Raw genomic sequence first — 18,995 nt, forward strand, 5'->3', positions numbered from 1 at the left:
ATTTTTGCAATAATACACTGTTACCATGGCAACACAATTTCCAACACATGCAAAAAATGTGTCTTGCACACCTTTACCCCAAGACCAAAATATGTACATACACACCAACATTCAACCCCCTCCACCGTCACCCGTCGGCTTGGTTAGCATCTTCATTCAGATACTTGGTGCATTGAGATGCGAGGACAAACAGAAGATCTGTTCAAAAAGGGTCTGAATTCAAGAACTAATCCAATGCAAAATAATGCACTGCTATTGAGTTTTGCACTAGCGCTAGTCTATATATCAGACAAATCTGAACTCATAAATTCTGACATTTTCACCCATTTTTTCACTGTTCCTGCAGCCAGATTTTTTGGAGCATACCCCATTCTTAATTCTTATACATAAACAAAGGTCTGGAGAAAAAATCATGCTTTTGTCCACCGTGTCCACAAGTAGGGCATTTTTGACGCTAACAGACCAGACTAATAGGCGCCGCTTTTCCGACGGCGGCGGCGGCGGCGTCAACATCAAATCTTAACCTGAGGTTAAGTTTTTGAAATGACGTCATAACTTAGAAAGTATATGGACCTAGTTAATAAAACTTGGCCATGAGGTTAATCAAGTATTACTGAACATCCTATCAGAGTTTCATGTCACATGACCAAGGTCAAAGGTCATTTAGGGTCAATGAACTTAGACCATGTTGGAGGAATCAACATCGAAATCTTAACCTGAGGTTAAGTTTTTGAAATGTCATCATAACTTAGAAAATATATGGACCTAGTTCATGAAACTTGGACATTAGGTTAATCAAGTATCACTGAACATCCTACATGAGTTTCACGTCACATGACCAAGGTCAAAGGTCATTTAGGGTCAATGAACTTTGGCCGAATTGGGGATATCTGTTGAATTCCCATCATATCTTTGAAAGTTTATGGATCTGATTCATGAAACTTGGACACAATAGTAATCAAGCATCACTGAAAATTTTGTGCAAGTTTCAGGTCTCATGATAAAGGTCAAAGGTCATTTAGGGTCAATGAACTTTTGCCGAATCGGGGGTATCTGTTGAATTACCATCATAACTTTGAAAGTTTATTGGTCTAGTTCATTAAACTTGGACATTAGAGTAATCAAGTATCACTGAACATCCTGTGCGCGTTTCAGTTCACATGACCAAGGTCAAAGGTCAATGAACTTTGGCCGAATTGGGTGTATCTGTTGAATTACCATCATAACTTTGAAAGTTAATGGATCTGATTCATGAAACTTGTACATAAGAGTAATCAAGTATCACTGAACATCCTGTTCGAGTTTCAGGTCACATGATCAAGGTCAAAGGTCATGTAAGGTCAATGAACTTTGGCCATGTTGGGGTTTTTTGTTGAATAACCATCATATCTCTGTAAGTTTATTGGTCTAGTTCATAAAAAGTGGACATAAGAGTAACCATGTATCACTGAACATCTTGTGTGAGTTAGAGTAGTATTCAAAGTCAGCACTGCTGCTATATTAAACCGCGTGATGCAGGTGAGACGGCCAGAGGCATTCCACTTGTTTAATGTTACTATTAAATTTTTTTCTTGCATGAAATCCTTTGTGGTTGAAGACTTTTTTGGTCAAATTTTTTGGTGGACGATTTTGCCCCCCCCCCCCCCCCGTGGAAAATCCTAGGTACGCTACTGGTAAGTTGTGAAAAATATCCCAAAAAAATTGAACCAAAAAAGGGACCGCTGCAGAGTTTGGGCACCAAATCGTACGTGTACATATTGAGCCATCTACAGTAGATGTGAAGGTATCTTTCATGTATAAAGAGAAAAAAAAAATATCTACACTTTTATGTAGTAGAGAAGTATGAAGACAATTAACTTGTAATAATGATAGGATCAAAATGACATCTGTCCCCATTGTACAAAGTCTTGGGATTGAGTTGATCCTCAACTATGGAAAACCATCAACGTCATTATACAAAATGAATGTTTGTTCAAAATGTTTTCTAGATAATTATGATGACGGATCTATTGTTCTCTTGACAATTGAGTATGCTCTTCTGTGCTAACAAAATGGCATTGTGATTGATTTCCGTATTGTTGAGTTTTATCGGATCAACCACAAGTCTTTTTAACCTGATCTGTACAAATGATACATGTAAAAGAAATCACTTTCTAAATGTGTCCATTTTTTTTCAGAAGAAAATGAAAGTTGTATGAAATCTTCCAAGACGGACATTTGGAAGAATACATGTATGTCTGTAATATGGAGCCAAAAAAAATCAAAGAGCAATGCATATATGTAGATCTCATTGTAACAATGCCTTTGCATTATTTTATTCATGTTATTTAAATTTTAATTTGTATTTACATTCATTGTGTTCTTAAAGCATCATGGTGTAGCAGTTCTGACTCTCGCCTTGCAATCAGAGGGTCGTAAGTTCGAATCCCACCGTGGCCTAGCGTCCTTTTTGGCAAGGCATCAATCCACACTTTGCCACTTTCCACCCAGGTGTCAAATTGATACGCGATAGGATGCAAAAACCTATGTAGTGTGCCTAGCAATTGAGTCTTTGAACTCTTGTTGGAATGCTCCCCAGGGTGTAGAGAGAGTGCATACATTGTGTGAGGGCATGCAAGGATCCGATGACTAGGGTATTAATGATTACAATATAAAGCGCTTAGAAACAAAGTGTAATAAGCGCTATATAAATGTAACTATTATCATTATTGTTTGCGTTATGTTTACACAATGTAGAGTAATTGCAAAATCATTTTCGTCAAACCCATACATGTAGTTAACGATTTATTATATTACATTTTACCCCTTTTTTTCCAGTGGTTCTTTATCAGGTATCTGTGACGACGGGTAACTATTGGAATGCATCAACGGAGGCGGATGTTTACATCACGCTCTATGGAGAGAGAGGAGACACGGGACCGAGGTTACTGCTTCGATCAAAACGGAAGCAGAAGTTTGAAAAGGGAAAGGTGATGGTTTAGAATTATTTATTTTTTAATTTTTTATTTTGCAAAGAAACGTTAACCCCTCTAGGTCTACTTGTATGGTCTCTCATTCCCATTCCAAACTCCTGTTTCCATAGAGAGTTGATGAGTACAACTGTTCATGAATTATAATTATTTAATTTGCAGAGTCAAATTTGTTTTTTATTTTGTTGAAAACTTTCTTAGATAGTAAGTGAGGGCTTACGATTATTTTTTGTGGCTATTAAGTATTATTTGCCTGGTACTCATTGTAGAAATCACTTTGTTGTTTTTTGAAGAAATATTTGATGAATAGATTTTTATGCTTTTGTATGTATTAGAACTTATATAATTCCAATATTTTTCCTTTTCAATGTCTACATCTTTGTTAAATTAAAATTTATAATACTATTGAAAAGAGAATGGAATGCATATAGATTGCCCGAAGCTTGATGTTTAAAATACAATGAAAAGAAATCTGCGTATTAAGTGGGTATGGTATTCAATACATGTAAAGATTCTCTAAGAATAGTTTTATCAGTTCTTGATAATCATCTTAGTCGAAGGTAGATGGGAAAAAAGATACATGAATATAATTGGTAGGATTTGGCCTTGTTTATTTCCGAATGTTTTTTCCAACAAATGATGCTTTGTTAATGAGTTAGAGGGTTGTTAAAAAGCCTGAGCTTATGGCCGTTCAGAAGAAAAGGAGAGCCTCGTTAATCAGGTTGTTTTTCTCCTGATTTGCGGGTGAAAAATGCATTATTATTTCTGAAAATAACAAAGACCTGGGGCCCGTAACACAAAACTTAGCAATGATCGTAGAACATTTTTCTACGATTGATTGCATTGACTGCAATGTACAATCAATCGTGAACGTCAAGCGTATGATCAATCGTTAACCTTTGTGTTACGGGACCCTGGTGGTGATTAGTATCTTGCCGAGCCACCTGTGTTTTACTTGATGAATGAAGACTCTTTCTTTTCCACTTTCTTAGACTTTTTTGTGATTGTTATGTGGCATTCCTTTATAATCATTATTTGTTTTTACAAGGTAAATTATGTAACTGTCTACAGCTCAAATCCTACAATAAGTCATCAGGAAATCTGTTGATTGAAAACCAAATTAAAAGCTTGGATGTCAAAATTCAGATTTCATAAATTGGTTTCCTAGAGAGAGTGACTCTTAGTTTTTATTATCTCCTGTATGAATATGAAGTCATAAGAAATGCCAAAGCAAAGATTATGTATATTTTCTGTGCAGTCGAGTTACTATCAGATGATTTTTTAAATTTATTTTGAAACGAAAAAAGCAAAATAGAATATTGACCCATAACTGATTCTGATTATATGATATTAAATAGACAAACAGTCTTGTATCACTAATGTGTATCAGAAATGAAATATGTAAATTCAAATAGTTGAAAAGCCAAACTTTATTTTGTTTACCATTTCTCAACCAAAATGTTTTTTTTTCTGCATAATTCAAATTTAAAAACATTTTAGACTTCTTTTGTTTTTGTTATTGAAAATAAGAAGATCAAAACCTTATTTGCAATTAGAGTTAGTGTTTACTTTGATAATAGAAAAGAAGTTTGTATTTCCATGTGATTTTTACCTTTTAACCATTTTTACCAATACTCGAAATAATGACAGGAGCATTTTTGTACTAACAATAGAAAAAATTATTTCAAGATATTTTACATTTTTTTTCATTAAATGTCTTTTTTTTCAATTGTAGACTGATGTCTTTAGTTTGGAAGCCGTTTCCTTGGGAACCGTAAACAAGATTGTGATCGGTCACGACACAGCTGAACAAGGTCAGACATTTTTTCCTAATTTTTCATCATTTCACCTATATTTATTCATTATAGAGATTCCAAATGAACAGTGAAATAGTCAATTTTTGTCATGTAATTTGTAGAGGTAATATGCTTCCTTTATTTTCTCTTTTATTGTGACCTGATTATACATGTGTACTGTATCTTGTTAAATATTGTTTCATATTACTTGCTTTGTATTGTAAGAGCAATTGGGCAGACACACATAGAAATTTGTGCAATACAAATATATACTAGGTGCATACATTGTATGCGGGCATGCAAGGATCCGATGATCGGGGTAATAATATGTCTGTAAAGCGCTTAAGACGTCGTTCCGATGTATTAAGCGCTATATAAATGCGGAATATTATTATTATTACAACTAGTATGAACTGGGCGTTGTGGCGTGCGCCTGTAATCCAAGCTGTGGGGAAGTTACAAATTGATGCAGAGGGTCGAGGTTTGAGCCCTGGTCATGTCTTTCGGATGGTGACGTTAAAGGTCAATCCCAGACGTAAATAATCATCTGATTGATACACGTCTGACAAAACTCAAATACACACACGAACACTATGTTCATGTTGCCAGTGGGTGTTGTATATGTACATTATTTCTAAATTTACCTTCGTCTCAAGCCCATTTTCCTTTTCTTAAAAAATCATGTATGTAAGCAAGGCAAAATGAAAACTATCTATTCAATTACTACTTTATTTACTTGTAACCATTTTTGTCTTGTATTGCATAATGAGTTTTTTATTCTTAAGGTTGCCTCTTATTCCCTTTCAAATTCCACCTCTTACTCTCCCTTCTCTTTGTCTTATCCCAATTTCTTTCCCTTCTCTCACCTCTTTCCTCTTCTCTCTCCTCTTTCTTCTTAATCTTTCATTCTTCTTTTTTTCTTCTTTGGTGACACTTTATAGTACTTATGGCCTTTTGTATTTATTTATGATACATGTACATTTCTTTTTCATCTATATGAATTTTTATTGTACCTGTATTTGATATCTATTTATAATGTTTAGTTTATATTTTGTTATGATTCTATTTGAATGTAAACATTCACTTTAATATTTCAGTCTTTGACTGCATGTGATTGTATTTTGATAGTTTTTATTGCAATAAAATCCAATATATACACTACATGTATCATGAAGAGGCGTTGACAGATTTAGATAAGATTCTCACAGGAAGAAAACAAAAATGCGTACAAAGTCCTCAGGGAAACTCTCCTTTTAGATTGGACTGTGCACGCATATGTAAAATTATTAAATCTTGTTCCAAAATATGATTTTGACTTCAGGCAAAGGATGGTTTCTTGACAAAGTGGTTGTCAAGGAAACGGACGGAGGTGGACCAGAAGCAGTATTCCCTTGCTACAGGTTTGTTCTAAAACAGTTATATCAAAAGAATTAATACGTAATATGTACGTGTACAGGTGTATATGCCAACGACCAACTTATTGTGAATTTTTCTTTTTTGTATATAATGACAGTAAGTATTTTTATATAAATAATATACATAAGTTCCTTAAGATGATGTAAAGTTTCACAAGTAGATTATTGATAGTATTTAATGGTGAAGTAATTTGTCTACATGACTACATGTAGCTGTATGCAAACCTTGTTTATACCATGTTACTATTTTTGTTAGCTCCAATTTGCCAAATACTATGTATTACATGTATGTTACAATGATAAGGAAATCATTACATACATGTTTCAGTGAAAGTTGGTAATAAATGCAATTAATGTCAATCAATATTTATAAATATATGAATATTTATAAAAACAAAAACAAAACAAAGCTCATTACTCTGCTCATTAGGGAGTACAATGTATAAATGATGCTATCCTTCCCTACCTGTATATACCAAGAATCTTCAGATATTATAGACTCCCACATTATAGTTCTTTGCTCCCCCCCCCCCCAATATAATTCTTGTGCCTTCTTTACAGCCAATCTCAGTACAATGCCATGTGATCCCATTCAAAGTCATATTTTCCAGTCTTTAAATCTTGCAGCAATGTTTTTTTTTATTGGAATCTTGATTAAAAATCCATCTAGCATATTTGTTAAGTATCAATTCTTGAGGAAATTGTGTTTTTCTGTTAGATTTTGATGAAGTTGATTATTTTTGTCCAATAAAATATCTTGTTAGTGAATGAAGATAGTGCTTTAACAGCATAGTGATACTTGGACATGTATGAAATTTTATTATTATGTCTATTTTGTCTTCTTTTGGGTGTTTTATATAGCTGTTTGTAACTATAAATACATGTACAATTGACTTTACGATCGACTAGTGACACATTTCAAGTAAATATATCAACACCATTGCATATCTAGAGTGTAACACTTACCACAAGGAAGGATCACCAATCATTAGCACAACAGGGGGGTGTTTCACAAAGATTTAAGTATGACTTAGAGTTGCACTTAAATACCAAGTTGCGTAAGTTATGAAAGGCTTGACCGCATTGGTCAGATCGTGTCGTGAGAACGCGCACTACTGGATATCTATCAATAAAATCGCACGTTGCACATCGTGTACGCCTCGGCATTTAAGTGCGACTTAAGTCATACTTAAACCTTTGGGAAACATTCCCTATTCGTTAGTAAAATTGCTCGTCACTTACGAATAGCTCTATGTAACACCTACCTTGTAACTATTTGACCTTTGAACTTTGACACTATTTGACCTTTGAACTTTGACCTTAGGTGGTTAGATGCTGGTGAAGATGATGGAAATACTGTACGGGAACTCTTTACAAACAATAAACCTGTTAGCTGTGAGTATCAATCTCTTTCATTCTTCAATATATTGCAATCTTTCCATATATACGGCACATGCATCCAGAGTATTTGAACTCTTTCAGGGGTGGACTGATTAGCGTTTCTTGAACTTTCATAATTTCATTAAATACCTGTTTTATGACACATTCAGAAACACACCCTGGTTGAGTTAATCAGCTTAATGGGGTGCCTGGATAATTTTTTGCGATCATCCAAGTGAAGTGAAATCAGCTTGCTAACATCTCCCTCATGAATCGATAAAAGAGGAAAGAGAGAGCCCGCTAACACCAAAAACCGTAAAAAGAAAATGAGAAGGAAAAGTGATTTGCGGTTTAAGGCTCTTTCCCCATTAGTGCGCATTTGACAGTGAGACAAGAAAGAAAAAAAGAGATGTGGTTTTGCAGCTTCGAGCTTAACGCTTTATACATGTACTTCCACTTTGCATGAGCATATGCTCGAATGCACATACGGAAATAAAATGAATGATTGTTTTGTTTAAGTGCTTGTAAATGGATGTAACTTGATGGTTTGGGAACTCTCCATTTATTTTGGTTTTCAGCCGCCCGTGAACATTTTGTGTTTTGTGCTTCATTAAAAGTGGGAGTTTTCTACACATGCACATCTGCATGTAAAATAAGATGTGGTTTATTTACATAGCAAAGCCTGGGAATTCTTGTACCTAATACATGTACCTTACTAAATACTTAATTCTCTCCGAAAATCCTTTTCTGAAAGCTTCATGAAATGAGAATTACACTAGATATAAAATAAATGTTCAGGGTAATTCTAATGTGCTTTACATGTATAATCTCAGATTCTGTGTGCTTAATAAATATGTGGAACATACATTAAATTGTATGTTACACACTACTCTCAGATTGCTTTTACTGTTATGTGAGATATTTTTACCAAATTGATTTTAATGTCATTCTTCTTCCAATTTTCTTTCTTTCCACAGTTGAAAAAGAAATGGTAAGTTTCAAGTGCTTCATCTATTTTCATTATTTTATGGGACCTTTTCCGTGTGACTCTTTGTTTTTCTGAACATTTTCAGTTAGAGAACTAAAAATATGTTTTATTCTTGTGAATGGAATGTGTGTGGGTGTGTGTTTTGGGATGGACATTTTGCATGAGTTTGCATTATTTATTGTACTGTACAGATACTGTACATTAAAATTCTATTTTTATAATTATTTTTATTATTATTACAAACATTCTTCAACAAAATAAACGTGTGAGGGAATTTTGTAAAGAAATATTGATCACATGTTCTTGTCTTTGATTCCTTTCTGATACCTAGTGGGACCAGGAGAAGTGGAAGTACGAGACAGGATGTCATGTGACCCTTGTGTCAAAGGTCAGCGGACGGGCTCTCCAAGTACTCACAGACAACTCAGTGGATGCGTGCGGCGATCCAGAATCACCCAATAAAAATGGTAAGGATCTTGCTGTAATGGCACCCGAACACTCTGAAGGAGGGAAGAGATCAGAACCCCGTCTTACAAAGAGTTACAATCCAATCAATCTCAAGTATATGGAAATCCATCAATGTCATAATTTTTTTTGTAGGAAAATTGCACAATATCCCTTGAACAAAGAGAGCATACTGAATTGTCAAGAAAACAATGAATGTATGGATATACGTCATATGTAGAAGATATTTTGAACAAACATGTATTTTAGATGTTGACGTTGCTGGCTTGCATAGTTGTGGTTGATTCAATCAGTTGTTACTCTTTGTGAAGTGGGCCCAGAGGGACAGGCTGATAATATCCCATCCCTCCAAACCTTAGTGTGATCAGTGGGGACAGTTTCATGGAGACTAATATCATGGTAACTTATCCATTAAGTTATAAACTCCCATACAAACTTTGATTTTGATTGGCTGTGGGGCCATTGATACATGTAGTTAGCTCTCAGTCTATATGAAACAGGCCCTTGGTGTCTGTCTAACAAAGAGTTGCGATAGATTTGACTCAAACTAAAAATGAGATTGATCTTATACGATGTATTTTAGAGATAGGACTTTAGAAAAATCTATTAATTTGAATTTAATTTAGTAATTCGCTCTCAAATTTATTGAGGAAGACGAATATTATCTTGAGACTCTTTGTTTTTTTATTGCAGTGGCTAGAAGACCATTGAATACATAACAGAAGTGACTGATTAGACAGGCTCATATTCTCTAAAGAGGTTTTTGTTGTACCATGGTCCAAAACCATGGATTATGCAGATTTCTTGTATTATTGTTCTTCAATTAGGAATACTTTGCCAAAGAGAGCATTTATAATTGTACAGAAATCTTCACAGTCCGTGGTTTTGTAGCATGGTACATGTACAATTGAAACCTGGTAATAATGCGGACCTCAGTTATGACGTACACGTATGATAATACCAATTTTCTTTCGTTTCCCCAGCAATATTCCTTGTTGAGAAAGTGAGAGGCAACGTTCGCATCTTCCGGACCCTCGCAAAGCCGGAGCTGTACCTCTCCCTGGATAACAACAAGGCCAGCGGGGTCAAGAAATCGGGCTTACCATGCGAGTTCAAACTCAAGGTCCAAGCTGACCGCTCTGTGGCCATCGAGTCGGTCAAGTCACCCAATCAGATGCTGACCTTTGTCCAGAGTGGACGACCCCATGATCCCCGAGGTGCCGGCCTAGGTCCTCAGAAGCTGTTCTTTTGCTATGTCAAAGTGAGTTAAGTCAAAATTGTCAAGAGGTTCTGGGGTGGCAGGACAGGAATGGAGGGGGGCGTAGAGGAGGGAAAAAAGAAATAGAAATGTGGGGGGGTAACATGAAGAAAGAAGAGTATCTTTAAAAGAGGTTTGGTTTATATAACTATACGTCACCCTATTATTCAATTGAAATAGAAATAAAATGATGTCTGCTTTAAGTTGTCCCATCTCCTCCCCCTTTCACTCACAATCACCTCACTCTGCCCCATCAATGTCTAAAGGAAATCTGTTGTACATGTATGTCAAGGAATTCTGTAATATATTATGGATATTTCTTGATTTTTTTTCCTTCAAGCTACATGTATGTGGCTATTCTAAAAAAGGCGGTACATGTATGTCTGAACCCTTCTATTTGGGACCTCACTAAAATGATCTTTCATTGTTTTCTAGTTTGTATGAAACGTCATAATGATCTTAACTTATAATGGCTCTAATACACTGTAGTTCATAGAGGGAAATAAGATTTGAGAAAAATAAGGTTCTGATGTACATACATGTAGTGACAAACAGGTCTAATGTACAGTGACAAAGGTTTCTGACATGGTTTATTTCCAATTCGTCTTATGCCAATTAATCCAATTGTCAACTCGTCTACTATCATTTGGTCTAATATCCAGTTGGTCCAATAGCCACATAGTCCATATACCATTTGGTCTAATTGGACCTTGTGTTAATTGTGCAAACTGAATGAAAATGAAATTAATACAATCCCATCAGGGGCCCGTTGCAGAAAGTCGCCATCAATCGCAACTCTAAAAATCATGCGCAACTTGATTTTCAACCAATCAACAGTGTGCATTTTGGACTTGCGATTGATTTTTGACTAGCGTTTAAACGGAACTCTTTCTGCAACGAGCCCCTTGTTATGAGACGAAGTGGTCATAGACAAGATGTTGATTAGACAAAATGGTGATTGGACCAAATGTTAGACGAAATGCTGATGAACAGAATGGCATCAGACTGAATGGAGGTAGACCGTGTGATGAGTGGATGAGTTGGCAATAGACGAATTGACAATTTACCTCTAACAAAGGGATAGAGTGATATAGGGGTCTGGCTTATAGTGACAAAGTACAAAAACAAACCAGACAAATATTGTTGAAAAACAAACAGATATTGTCTCCTTATGATGCCTTCTTCATGAACATAATATTGTCTACCGGTATCTTCCTACATCACCAGGGAACATTCAGTGACAACGGGTTAGTAGTCTTCTACACCTCCCGCACGCAGACCCTTAGCGTGGATGGCGAGGATGGCCTCATTGCCACCGGGCAGAAGACAGAAAGTGCCTACTGGCGGGTCAGGAGAGTGCCTGGCCAGAAGACTAGGATGTTTGAGAGTTTGACCAGGCCTGATCAGTACCTTAGGATAAAAGATGGGAAATGCAATGTAACGGTAAGGAGTGGATTCTTTAGATTTGTGGAAACGGCTGCTTGTGATCAAACACCATGAAATTGCTATAAGCCATTAGATGGTCAGGGGGCTGTTTCATAAAACTATTAATTTGTTACGCATGACTTTACAAGAAACTGGGGATCTGGGGGGTGTTTCACAAAGATTTAAGTATGACTTAGAGTCGCACTTAAATGTCTAGTTGTGCGCTGTATAAAGGCATGACAACATTGGTCAGATCGTGCCAAGAGGAGGCGCACTACTGCGTATTGATCAATAAGATCGCGCATTGCATATCATGTACACGTCAACATTTAAGTGCGACCTAAGTCATACCTAAATATTTGTGAAACACCCCCTGTTCTTGTGTTGCAGAAATTACATGTATAGTACCTCAATATTTCTGTTCTAACCCAGTGTGATTGAATTCGTTTATATTAAATCCTAATAAAATTTTGACAGATTATGATAAACTTTGCATCCAGATGCTTATTATTAACGAGAACAAATTCAAATCTAGAAAGACTGGAAGAAAGAATCTAATCAAACTGATTGTGAAACCGATTGGGCACCAAGGACCTGGGGGGTGTTTCACAAAGATATAAGTATGAATTAGAGTCGCTCTTCCTAAGGAACTGACTAAAAGGGTAAAATACGGGGTCTTGGGAACTAAATATATACCAAGCGGTGTGAAAAACAGGGTCTACGGAACGGGATCACGGCACAGCAAATACGTTGCACCATAGGGCGTTGTGCATGCACTCGCCATGCATAGAGCGGCTACTTATTATGTAGGGAGTTGCAAAGATGTACCGCATCTCTCGCGTGTTGGTGCTCGCGCTGGAAATTTTGGTAGGGCTGGAGAACTGAGATGTCTCGTAACGGGAGTCTTGCGAGTGGGGCTGGCGGCTTCTGAACTGAACTTTTGTGCATTCGGAGTATCTAGAGAACTGAAAATTGGGTCTGAAAAAGGGGGTCATCAAAGCGGCACGTCCCCGTACCACTAATATATGTGAGTGCCCCCTCTGGGCGCATACTACTGCCTATTGATCATATAATGTTCACGTTGGTACTTAAGTTGGACTCTAAGTCATACTTAAATCTTTGTGAAACACCCCACCTGGTGTTTCTATGCTCGGTCAAATGGGAAGAAAAAAATTGATAAAAGATAAAACATGAAACACAAAGAAAAGACTTAATGACAGACAATTAAGCTTAGTTGTGTCTAATATGAATCTATTGAAATGTGGAATTACATAATACATGTAGTTTACAAAAAATATTCTCTCACTATTAGGGGATTGGAGATGAGTCTTGCCATTTTTTGATAAACAAGTTCAAGGAGAAGGGGTACATCACCCTTCAGTCCAACACATTACGGAACCTTAGCATTGGATTCCTACCAGACGGTTCAGTCAGACCAACGATAGACAGTGGAGAACCCAATGTGAGGCTATATCCAGAAGTCATTGAATGTGAGTAGTTCTGCTTGAAAGCGTAATTTTTTGTTTTATAATTAGTATTGTTGTTATGGTTACTGGTTGTTTCTTTCTGTACTGTTATTATATTTGTTAGCATTGTTATCAACAGTTATGCTGATGATTGGTTCTATTTATTGATATGAATATTATTATCATTTTCATTATAGTAGTCAAAGTAGATTTTTAGGAGTAGTTGTTTTACTTTTTTATTTGATTCTGAAAAGAAATCATTTTTCGCTCTGTCTGTGCCGTAATAATTTATGTGAAAGTCACTTGCAATTTACTGGGGAACTTTGAGAGCTTAAGAGGGCTGTTTTTGAAATTATAGGGGTGAATTATCTTTAACCCTGTGTATTATTAGTTACATTAGGGGGGTGAATTGTCTTTAACCCTGTGTATTATTTGTTACATTAGGGGGGGTGAATTGTCTTTAACCCTGTGTATTATTTGTTACATTAGGGGGGTGAATTGTCTTTAACCCTGTGTATTATTTGTTACATTAGGGGGGTGAATTGTCTTTAACCCTGTGTATTATTTGTTACATTAGGGGGGTGAATTGTCTTTAACCCTGTGTATTATTTGTTACATTAGGGGGGGTGAATTGTCTTTAACCCTGTGTATTATTTGTACTTTAAAAGGAATATGCATTGTAAAAGAGTCTTCAATGGATCACCATATTATTAGTAGTAATGAGAAGAAAGTGACTTGGATTTTCCTATATTTATCCTTCAGTTGGAACCAAGAAGAAATTGACCACGCCCACCCCACCAACCACACCCAAACCTACCAAAATGGCTAAGAAACGTAAGTACCTTGCCCCCTTCTCTTTCTCTCTTTCTCATTCACCCTTCCTCTCACTCGGTCCCTTTCTTTCCTTTTTTCTTTCTCATTATAACATATATGTTTGGCATATTCTGCTGTTAGAAAATGCATCAGCTTGGTGATAATTTGACTTTGAAGGTCAATATGCAGTCTACTATAAATTCATACATGTACATGCCTGCCCCATTTTCATTCGTTTGTTTCAACTCTATCTCTATTGTTTTAACTAGTTATGTATTTCATCAATACATTTGTTTGTATTGTTCTGTTGATATCTTTGTTTTTTTTTCACATTTTCTTAGTCTTTTTATACTTTGTTCCCGATGTGGTCTTTTTAATGAGTTTGGAAATATATATTGAATTGATGCCTTCTAAATCATGTACACAATACATGTAACACTGTGCTACATAGAATATGAACAAAATTTCCTAGAGCGCAATCCAGTCAATTTTATTTCCAGTAAGAGTGAATTCCACATTTTGTTTTAATTTTGCCATCTCTCTCTCCAAGCGATCAAGAAGAGGAAGAGTGAAGGAAATATTGATATTTCTTCCGTTGCCAAGGCAGCGAAGAAAGAAGAGAAAAAGTCGGCGAAGACCAAGGGTAACAAGCCACAAACTTATCTCACTCAGCACAAGATTTGGAGTGGACTGACATTCAACTAACTTATTATTTTTTGTGCATATTAAACTGATCAGTAATTACATGTACTTCTCAGTGCAGCTAGACTGTTCAGTCATTGAAGAGTGCTGTTGAAAAGCATATTAAATCTAACCTTGCCTACTAGTTCTAATGATTTTGTAAAGTTTAGTGATGTGCTTGAGGCACTGTTGAGAAGAAATACTCACTTGGAAAGGGAAGTGATGAAAAAATAAATGCGATATTAATAAATGGAAACTAGTGGAAGGTAATATCAAACAGTTTTATTAGTTTTGAGAGCACTTTTGAATCAATCAACTTTTTGTATATTACACATGTGATGAGGTAATTGGAAAGGTCCTGCATGTGTAAATCACCACCCTCCCCTTAACTCTCCATGATTTTCTTATATTTTTCATGCAGCAAGCTCAAGTGAGAATTTAAATGTTAAGAAGGATTTTATATCCCCAGAAATTAACAAAACATAATAACTAATGAAAAGAACTTTTTTTCATCACACCTTGAATGCAATTGAATTGTAAGTAAAATGTACAGCACATGTTTACATGTACGAGGGTATTGTGTAAGAATACAACAAATAGGAGATCATGATTGAAATAGAAGAAAAGCTATGATTAATTCTTTCTCTTCCATAAGGCACTAAATCCTTGAAGAGGCTGGGCTATTTCAGAGGTGTATAGGGCTGAGGGCAAACCTGCCAACCAGTACGTTTGTGGCGTATTTAGTACGCGGTTTTTGCAACCAACATACGGCAGTACGCTTTTACTTTTAAAAAATTCTTCTGTACAAAATAGTAACTTATTAGGAAAAATCATCTCTTAATGTCTCTATTTCATAAAACTTACACAAATATGGTTGTTAGATCAGTGCAATTTCGGGTAACTTGGTTTTTTTCAATCATTTTGTTAAAACCAGGGTGAGATATACACATTTTTAAAGGTTTGTTTTTTCATCTGCAAGAGCTTTGCACATTTTAGCTTGCATGTAGCTTGTGCGCCGTGATGAGCGAGTGCGCCACGCATTTTATAATGAAATACACTTTTTTGGGGAAAAATACACTTTTTTAATCACAGAATACACTTTTTTCATTCCGAGAGGTTGGCAGATCTGTGATGGGGAGTTAAGGGGGGGGTATGATGCCCCCTCATATCTTGGCCAGTTTTTTCTGCTTTTGCATGAAATATTGCAAAGAATCATCAAGGAAAATTGCTGTAAATGAATAAGAAGTTTTCCTGAAATTACTAGACATTTATTGATGTAAAGTATTAACTCAACCATACATGTAGGTATGCAATTTGAATGAGGATCCGAAAATATTCTTGTTTAGTGTACAGAATAATGTAACTTAAACGATTAAAGGGGAAGTTCACCCTGACAAAAAGTTTATTGTAAAAATAGCAGAAAAAATAATAAAAAATATTGCCGAAGGTTTGAGAAAAATCCATCAAATAATTAAAAAGTTATTAGAATTTCAATTATTTGTGACTCGGCATACCGAAATGAGAGACAAGTCGGAATTTTTCAAATCCAACTTTTTTAGTGATTATTATTCCCAGTTTCTTTACCTTTAATTTGATATATCACTCGACCCTTAGGAGTAAATATTAGTGGAGATATTAGCTTTAGAATGGAGGAAGAATTGGGCTCTTGAAAATAAAAATCAAGAGAAAAACGCCTTCGAAGTTTGACTTCCGTTTTGACCCTGCTCCATGAAAAAAATATATTTTGCCACCGCCGAGCTAACCGAAAGGCCCTAGTAACCGCGTGCCAAAAAAGGCGAAACGATTAACCAATGAGGAGGCTGCATTGAGAACAATAGTCAACTTGCTAGTCACGTGCGACTGCAAGACGAAACAACGTTCCACGTCAATCAATTATCGCCTACGTACACATCATTGGTTAAACCGGGGTTTTATAATAATCTTCGTGAAAGAAAAAAAGAATGCCATGATCTCCCTTATTAATGAAATAAAAGGCGGGGTTAAAAAGTTGGACCTAAAACCATGGAGGAGGGATTGTGCCATCGGCTTGTTTGAATGTCGATGGCGTTTACTCTTACCCGGACTCGTGACATGTAGTCTATCAAGCGTGTCATTATGACCTAAACTTTAACCGCATGTTCTAAAAAAATATCCCTTGTAAAATGGAAGATGGGCCTTCAAAATAATTCGTACCTCACCTTTACTTATGTGCTCATGTTTTATTAATATTTAAGTTAGATTGAGACAGTGTGAGTAAAAACGCGAATAATTTGTTCAATAAATGGGTTCAATATCGTACCCATTATGGGGGGGGGTATACAGCATTGAAATTATTCAAAATTAGAACAAAATACAGAAAGGTATAATGAAAAAAGGTTAAAGTGATTCTATCTTTCCCATCATTCTCCACCCCCGTTTTTCGCTTATTCCTTGTCCCAGTGTACCGAAGCGAAGGCGAAACACGGAATTGCTTGTTGAATAACTCGGTTTGAACGAAGACGAATAATATTGTATGCATACGATGATAACTGTGCGAGAACTGATTAAAAAGCTACAATAATCCGTCTTTAAAAGCAGTCTCGACTTTTGATATCGCACTGAACACGCCATTTCTGAGTTGATGATCGACACTTAGCACGTTTTGAAATAACAAAAGCCCGGACGTAGCCCGCGAGTAACATACAAAATCCAGACAACGGTCGATCCGACGGCCGGCCGCCCAGCGCCGGCGCGGTCTGTTTATACTGTAAAGGTGATTACGGCACCAACCAATTGTACTTTCGTATTCACAATTGATCGTTAGCCTTTGTGTTACGGGGTTCTGGCCGCCCAAACTACGGGTTGTGAGCTTGGGTTAATAATGATAATTACTTCTTGTTAAGAGCTTTTTCCAAAGTTACAAAGCGCTGATCTCCTGTGATCCTTCTACAGAAACAATTCACAGTTCTTGTGCTTGGCTTTCATTTCGCCATTACTAACCGTCAAACCGGCGAAATCTTAGTTAGCATATAAACTCTTGGATAAAATAAGATAATTAAAAGGCACACACATTAAAATCTCTTTAAAGCACGGGCGGGAATGAAAGGATAAGGGGGATCCTTTGTTTTTATTTCTCTGTCACAGCCCGTTCTATTGCTTTTGATTTTATGTAGATAAAAAATTATAATGACAAGCCCTTTGAAGCACTTTACTTCAGGGGCGTTGGAGCGAATTTGAAGGGAGGGGGGGGGGCACTAGGAAAAATGGCACCTTCTCGTTAAAAGGGAACTAAATCTTTTTTTTTTAAAAGAAAGGCATCTACAGTAGTGTGGTGAGCGAATTTTTTTTTTTAATTGGCTGTAGTATCGACGCTGCGAGCGAGCAAATATCAACTTTTTTTCTAACGAAAATCCAATTTGTGTTAGATTTTTACATAGGCCTATTCAGAATAATGTCATATCTCTCTTTCCTTCTCTTATTCTTTCTTTTTTCTTGCTTGTGATTTTTGTTGTTGTTTTTTTTTTTTTTGGGGGGATAATCCCCCATCTGTACTCATCTACCCACTCACCTGACTCATGAAACTTATTAATGCACGTATGATTATTTTTTTCCCTCAGAATATTGCTTTATTTCTTGTTTAAAAGGGGCACTCGTTATACACCGTGACAAAACTTGTCCTTCCCAGGTGAAAGAGGCACAGCGTGTTGGTAAGGGGCACTTTATTTGGGTAAAAGGGGCACTGATAAGAGAAAGGTCACCTATATCAGAAAGCAAAGGGGTCCCTTTAACGGAATAAAAACGGGCCCTTAATTCTCGGGTGTGAAATGGGCTGCACGTACAGAACACGTTTGTGATGGCATTTGGGGGTAGAAATTGGCATACGAAATTGCTTACACACACAAAAGAGAAGATCAAACTGGGAAAGAACGATAAACCGAAATATGAAGAGGATAAAACAAAGATAAGAACAAGAAGAAAAAGGGCGTGGAGGAAAAGACGATGGATGTGGCAAGGAAGAATAAAGAACGGCTGTGATATATATAAAAAAAATAGAAGATCGAACGGGGAGAAGAAGGATATAGAACAACAAAAAATAAGAGGGGAAAAGAAGAGGAATAAGACGTTCGGATGAGCAAGAAAGAGAAAGAAGGAAAGGGGGAAGAAAAGAGGTAAAGAGGAAGAAAATAGAAATGGAGGGGCAGGAATAAGATCGTGGGGATGAGCAGGTGAGAGGGAGAACGAAAACAAAAATAATATTATAAATTATTAAGGAGGAACGAAGATAAAAGGAAGAGGAATGAGGCGATGGGTGAGGGAGGGAGAAAAGACGGAAGGAAAGAAGAAAGAAAAACCGGCAAAA

General features: G+C 36.3%; 1 protein-coding gene across 11 annotated transcripts in view; it reads left to right on the forward strand.

Moving 5' to 3' along the window:
- The window catches only part of LOC121430484, a 152,613-nt gene that overhangs the window by 60,048 nt on the left and 73,570 nt on the right, over positions 1–18,995 (forward strand). For 10 of the 11 annotated variants that reach the window (XM_041627754.1, XM_041627753.1, XM_041627755.1 and 7 more), the window contains exons 8-18: positions 2,818–2,969; positions 4,705–4,783; positions 6,087–6,165; positions 7,505–7,575; positions 8,538–8,551; positions 8,880–9,015; positions 9,997–10,274; positions 11,499–11,714; positions 13,009–13,186; positions 13,925–13,996; positions 14,526–14,618. In XM_041627754.1, the coding sequence (XP_041483688.1) occupies positions 2,818–2,969; positions 4,705–4,783; positions 6,087–6,165; positions 7,505–7,575; positions 8,538–8,551; positions 8,880–9,015; positions 9,997–10,274; positions 11,499–11,714; positions 13,009–13,186; positions 13,925–13,996; positions 14,526–14,618 (1,368 nt within the window). The remainder of the gene's footprint in view (positions 1–2,817; positions 2,970–4,704; positions 4,784–6,086; positions 6,166–7,504; positions 7,576–8,537; positions 8,552–8,879; positions 9,016–9,996; positions 10,275–11,498; positions 11,715–13,008; positions 13,187–13,924; positions 13,997–14,525; positions 14,619–18,995) is intronic. The other variant, XM_041627759.1, reaches the window with a different exon arrangement.

Source organism: Lytechinus variegatus, chromosome 17 (genome assembly GCF_018143015.1).
Source record: "Lytechinus variegatus isolate NC3 chromosome 17, Lvar_3.0, whole genome shotgun sequence".
Classification (NCBI taxonomy): Eukaryota; Metazoa; Echinodermata; class Echinoidea; order Temnopleuroida; family Toxopneustidae; genus Lytechinus; species Lytechinus variegatus.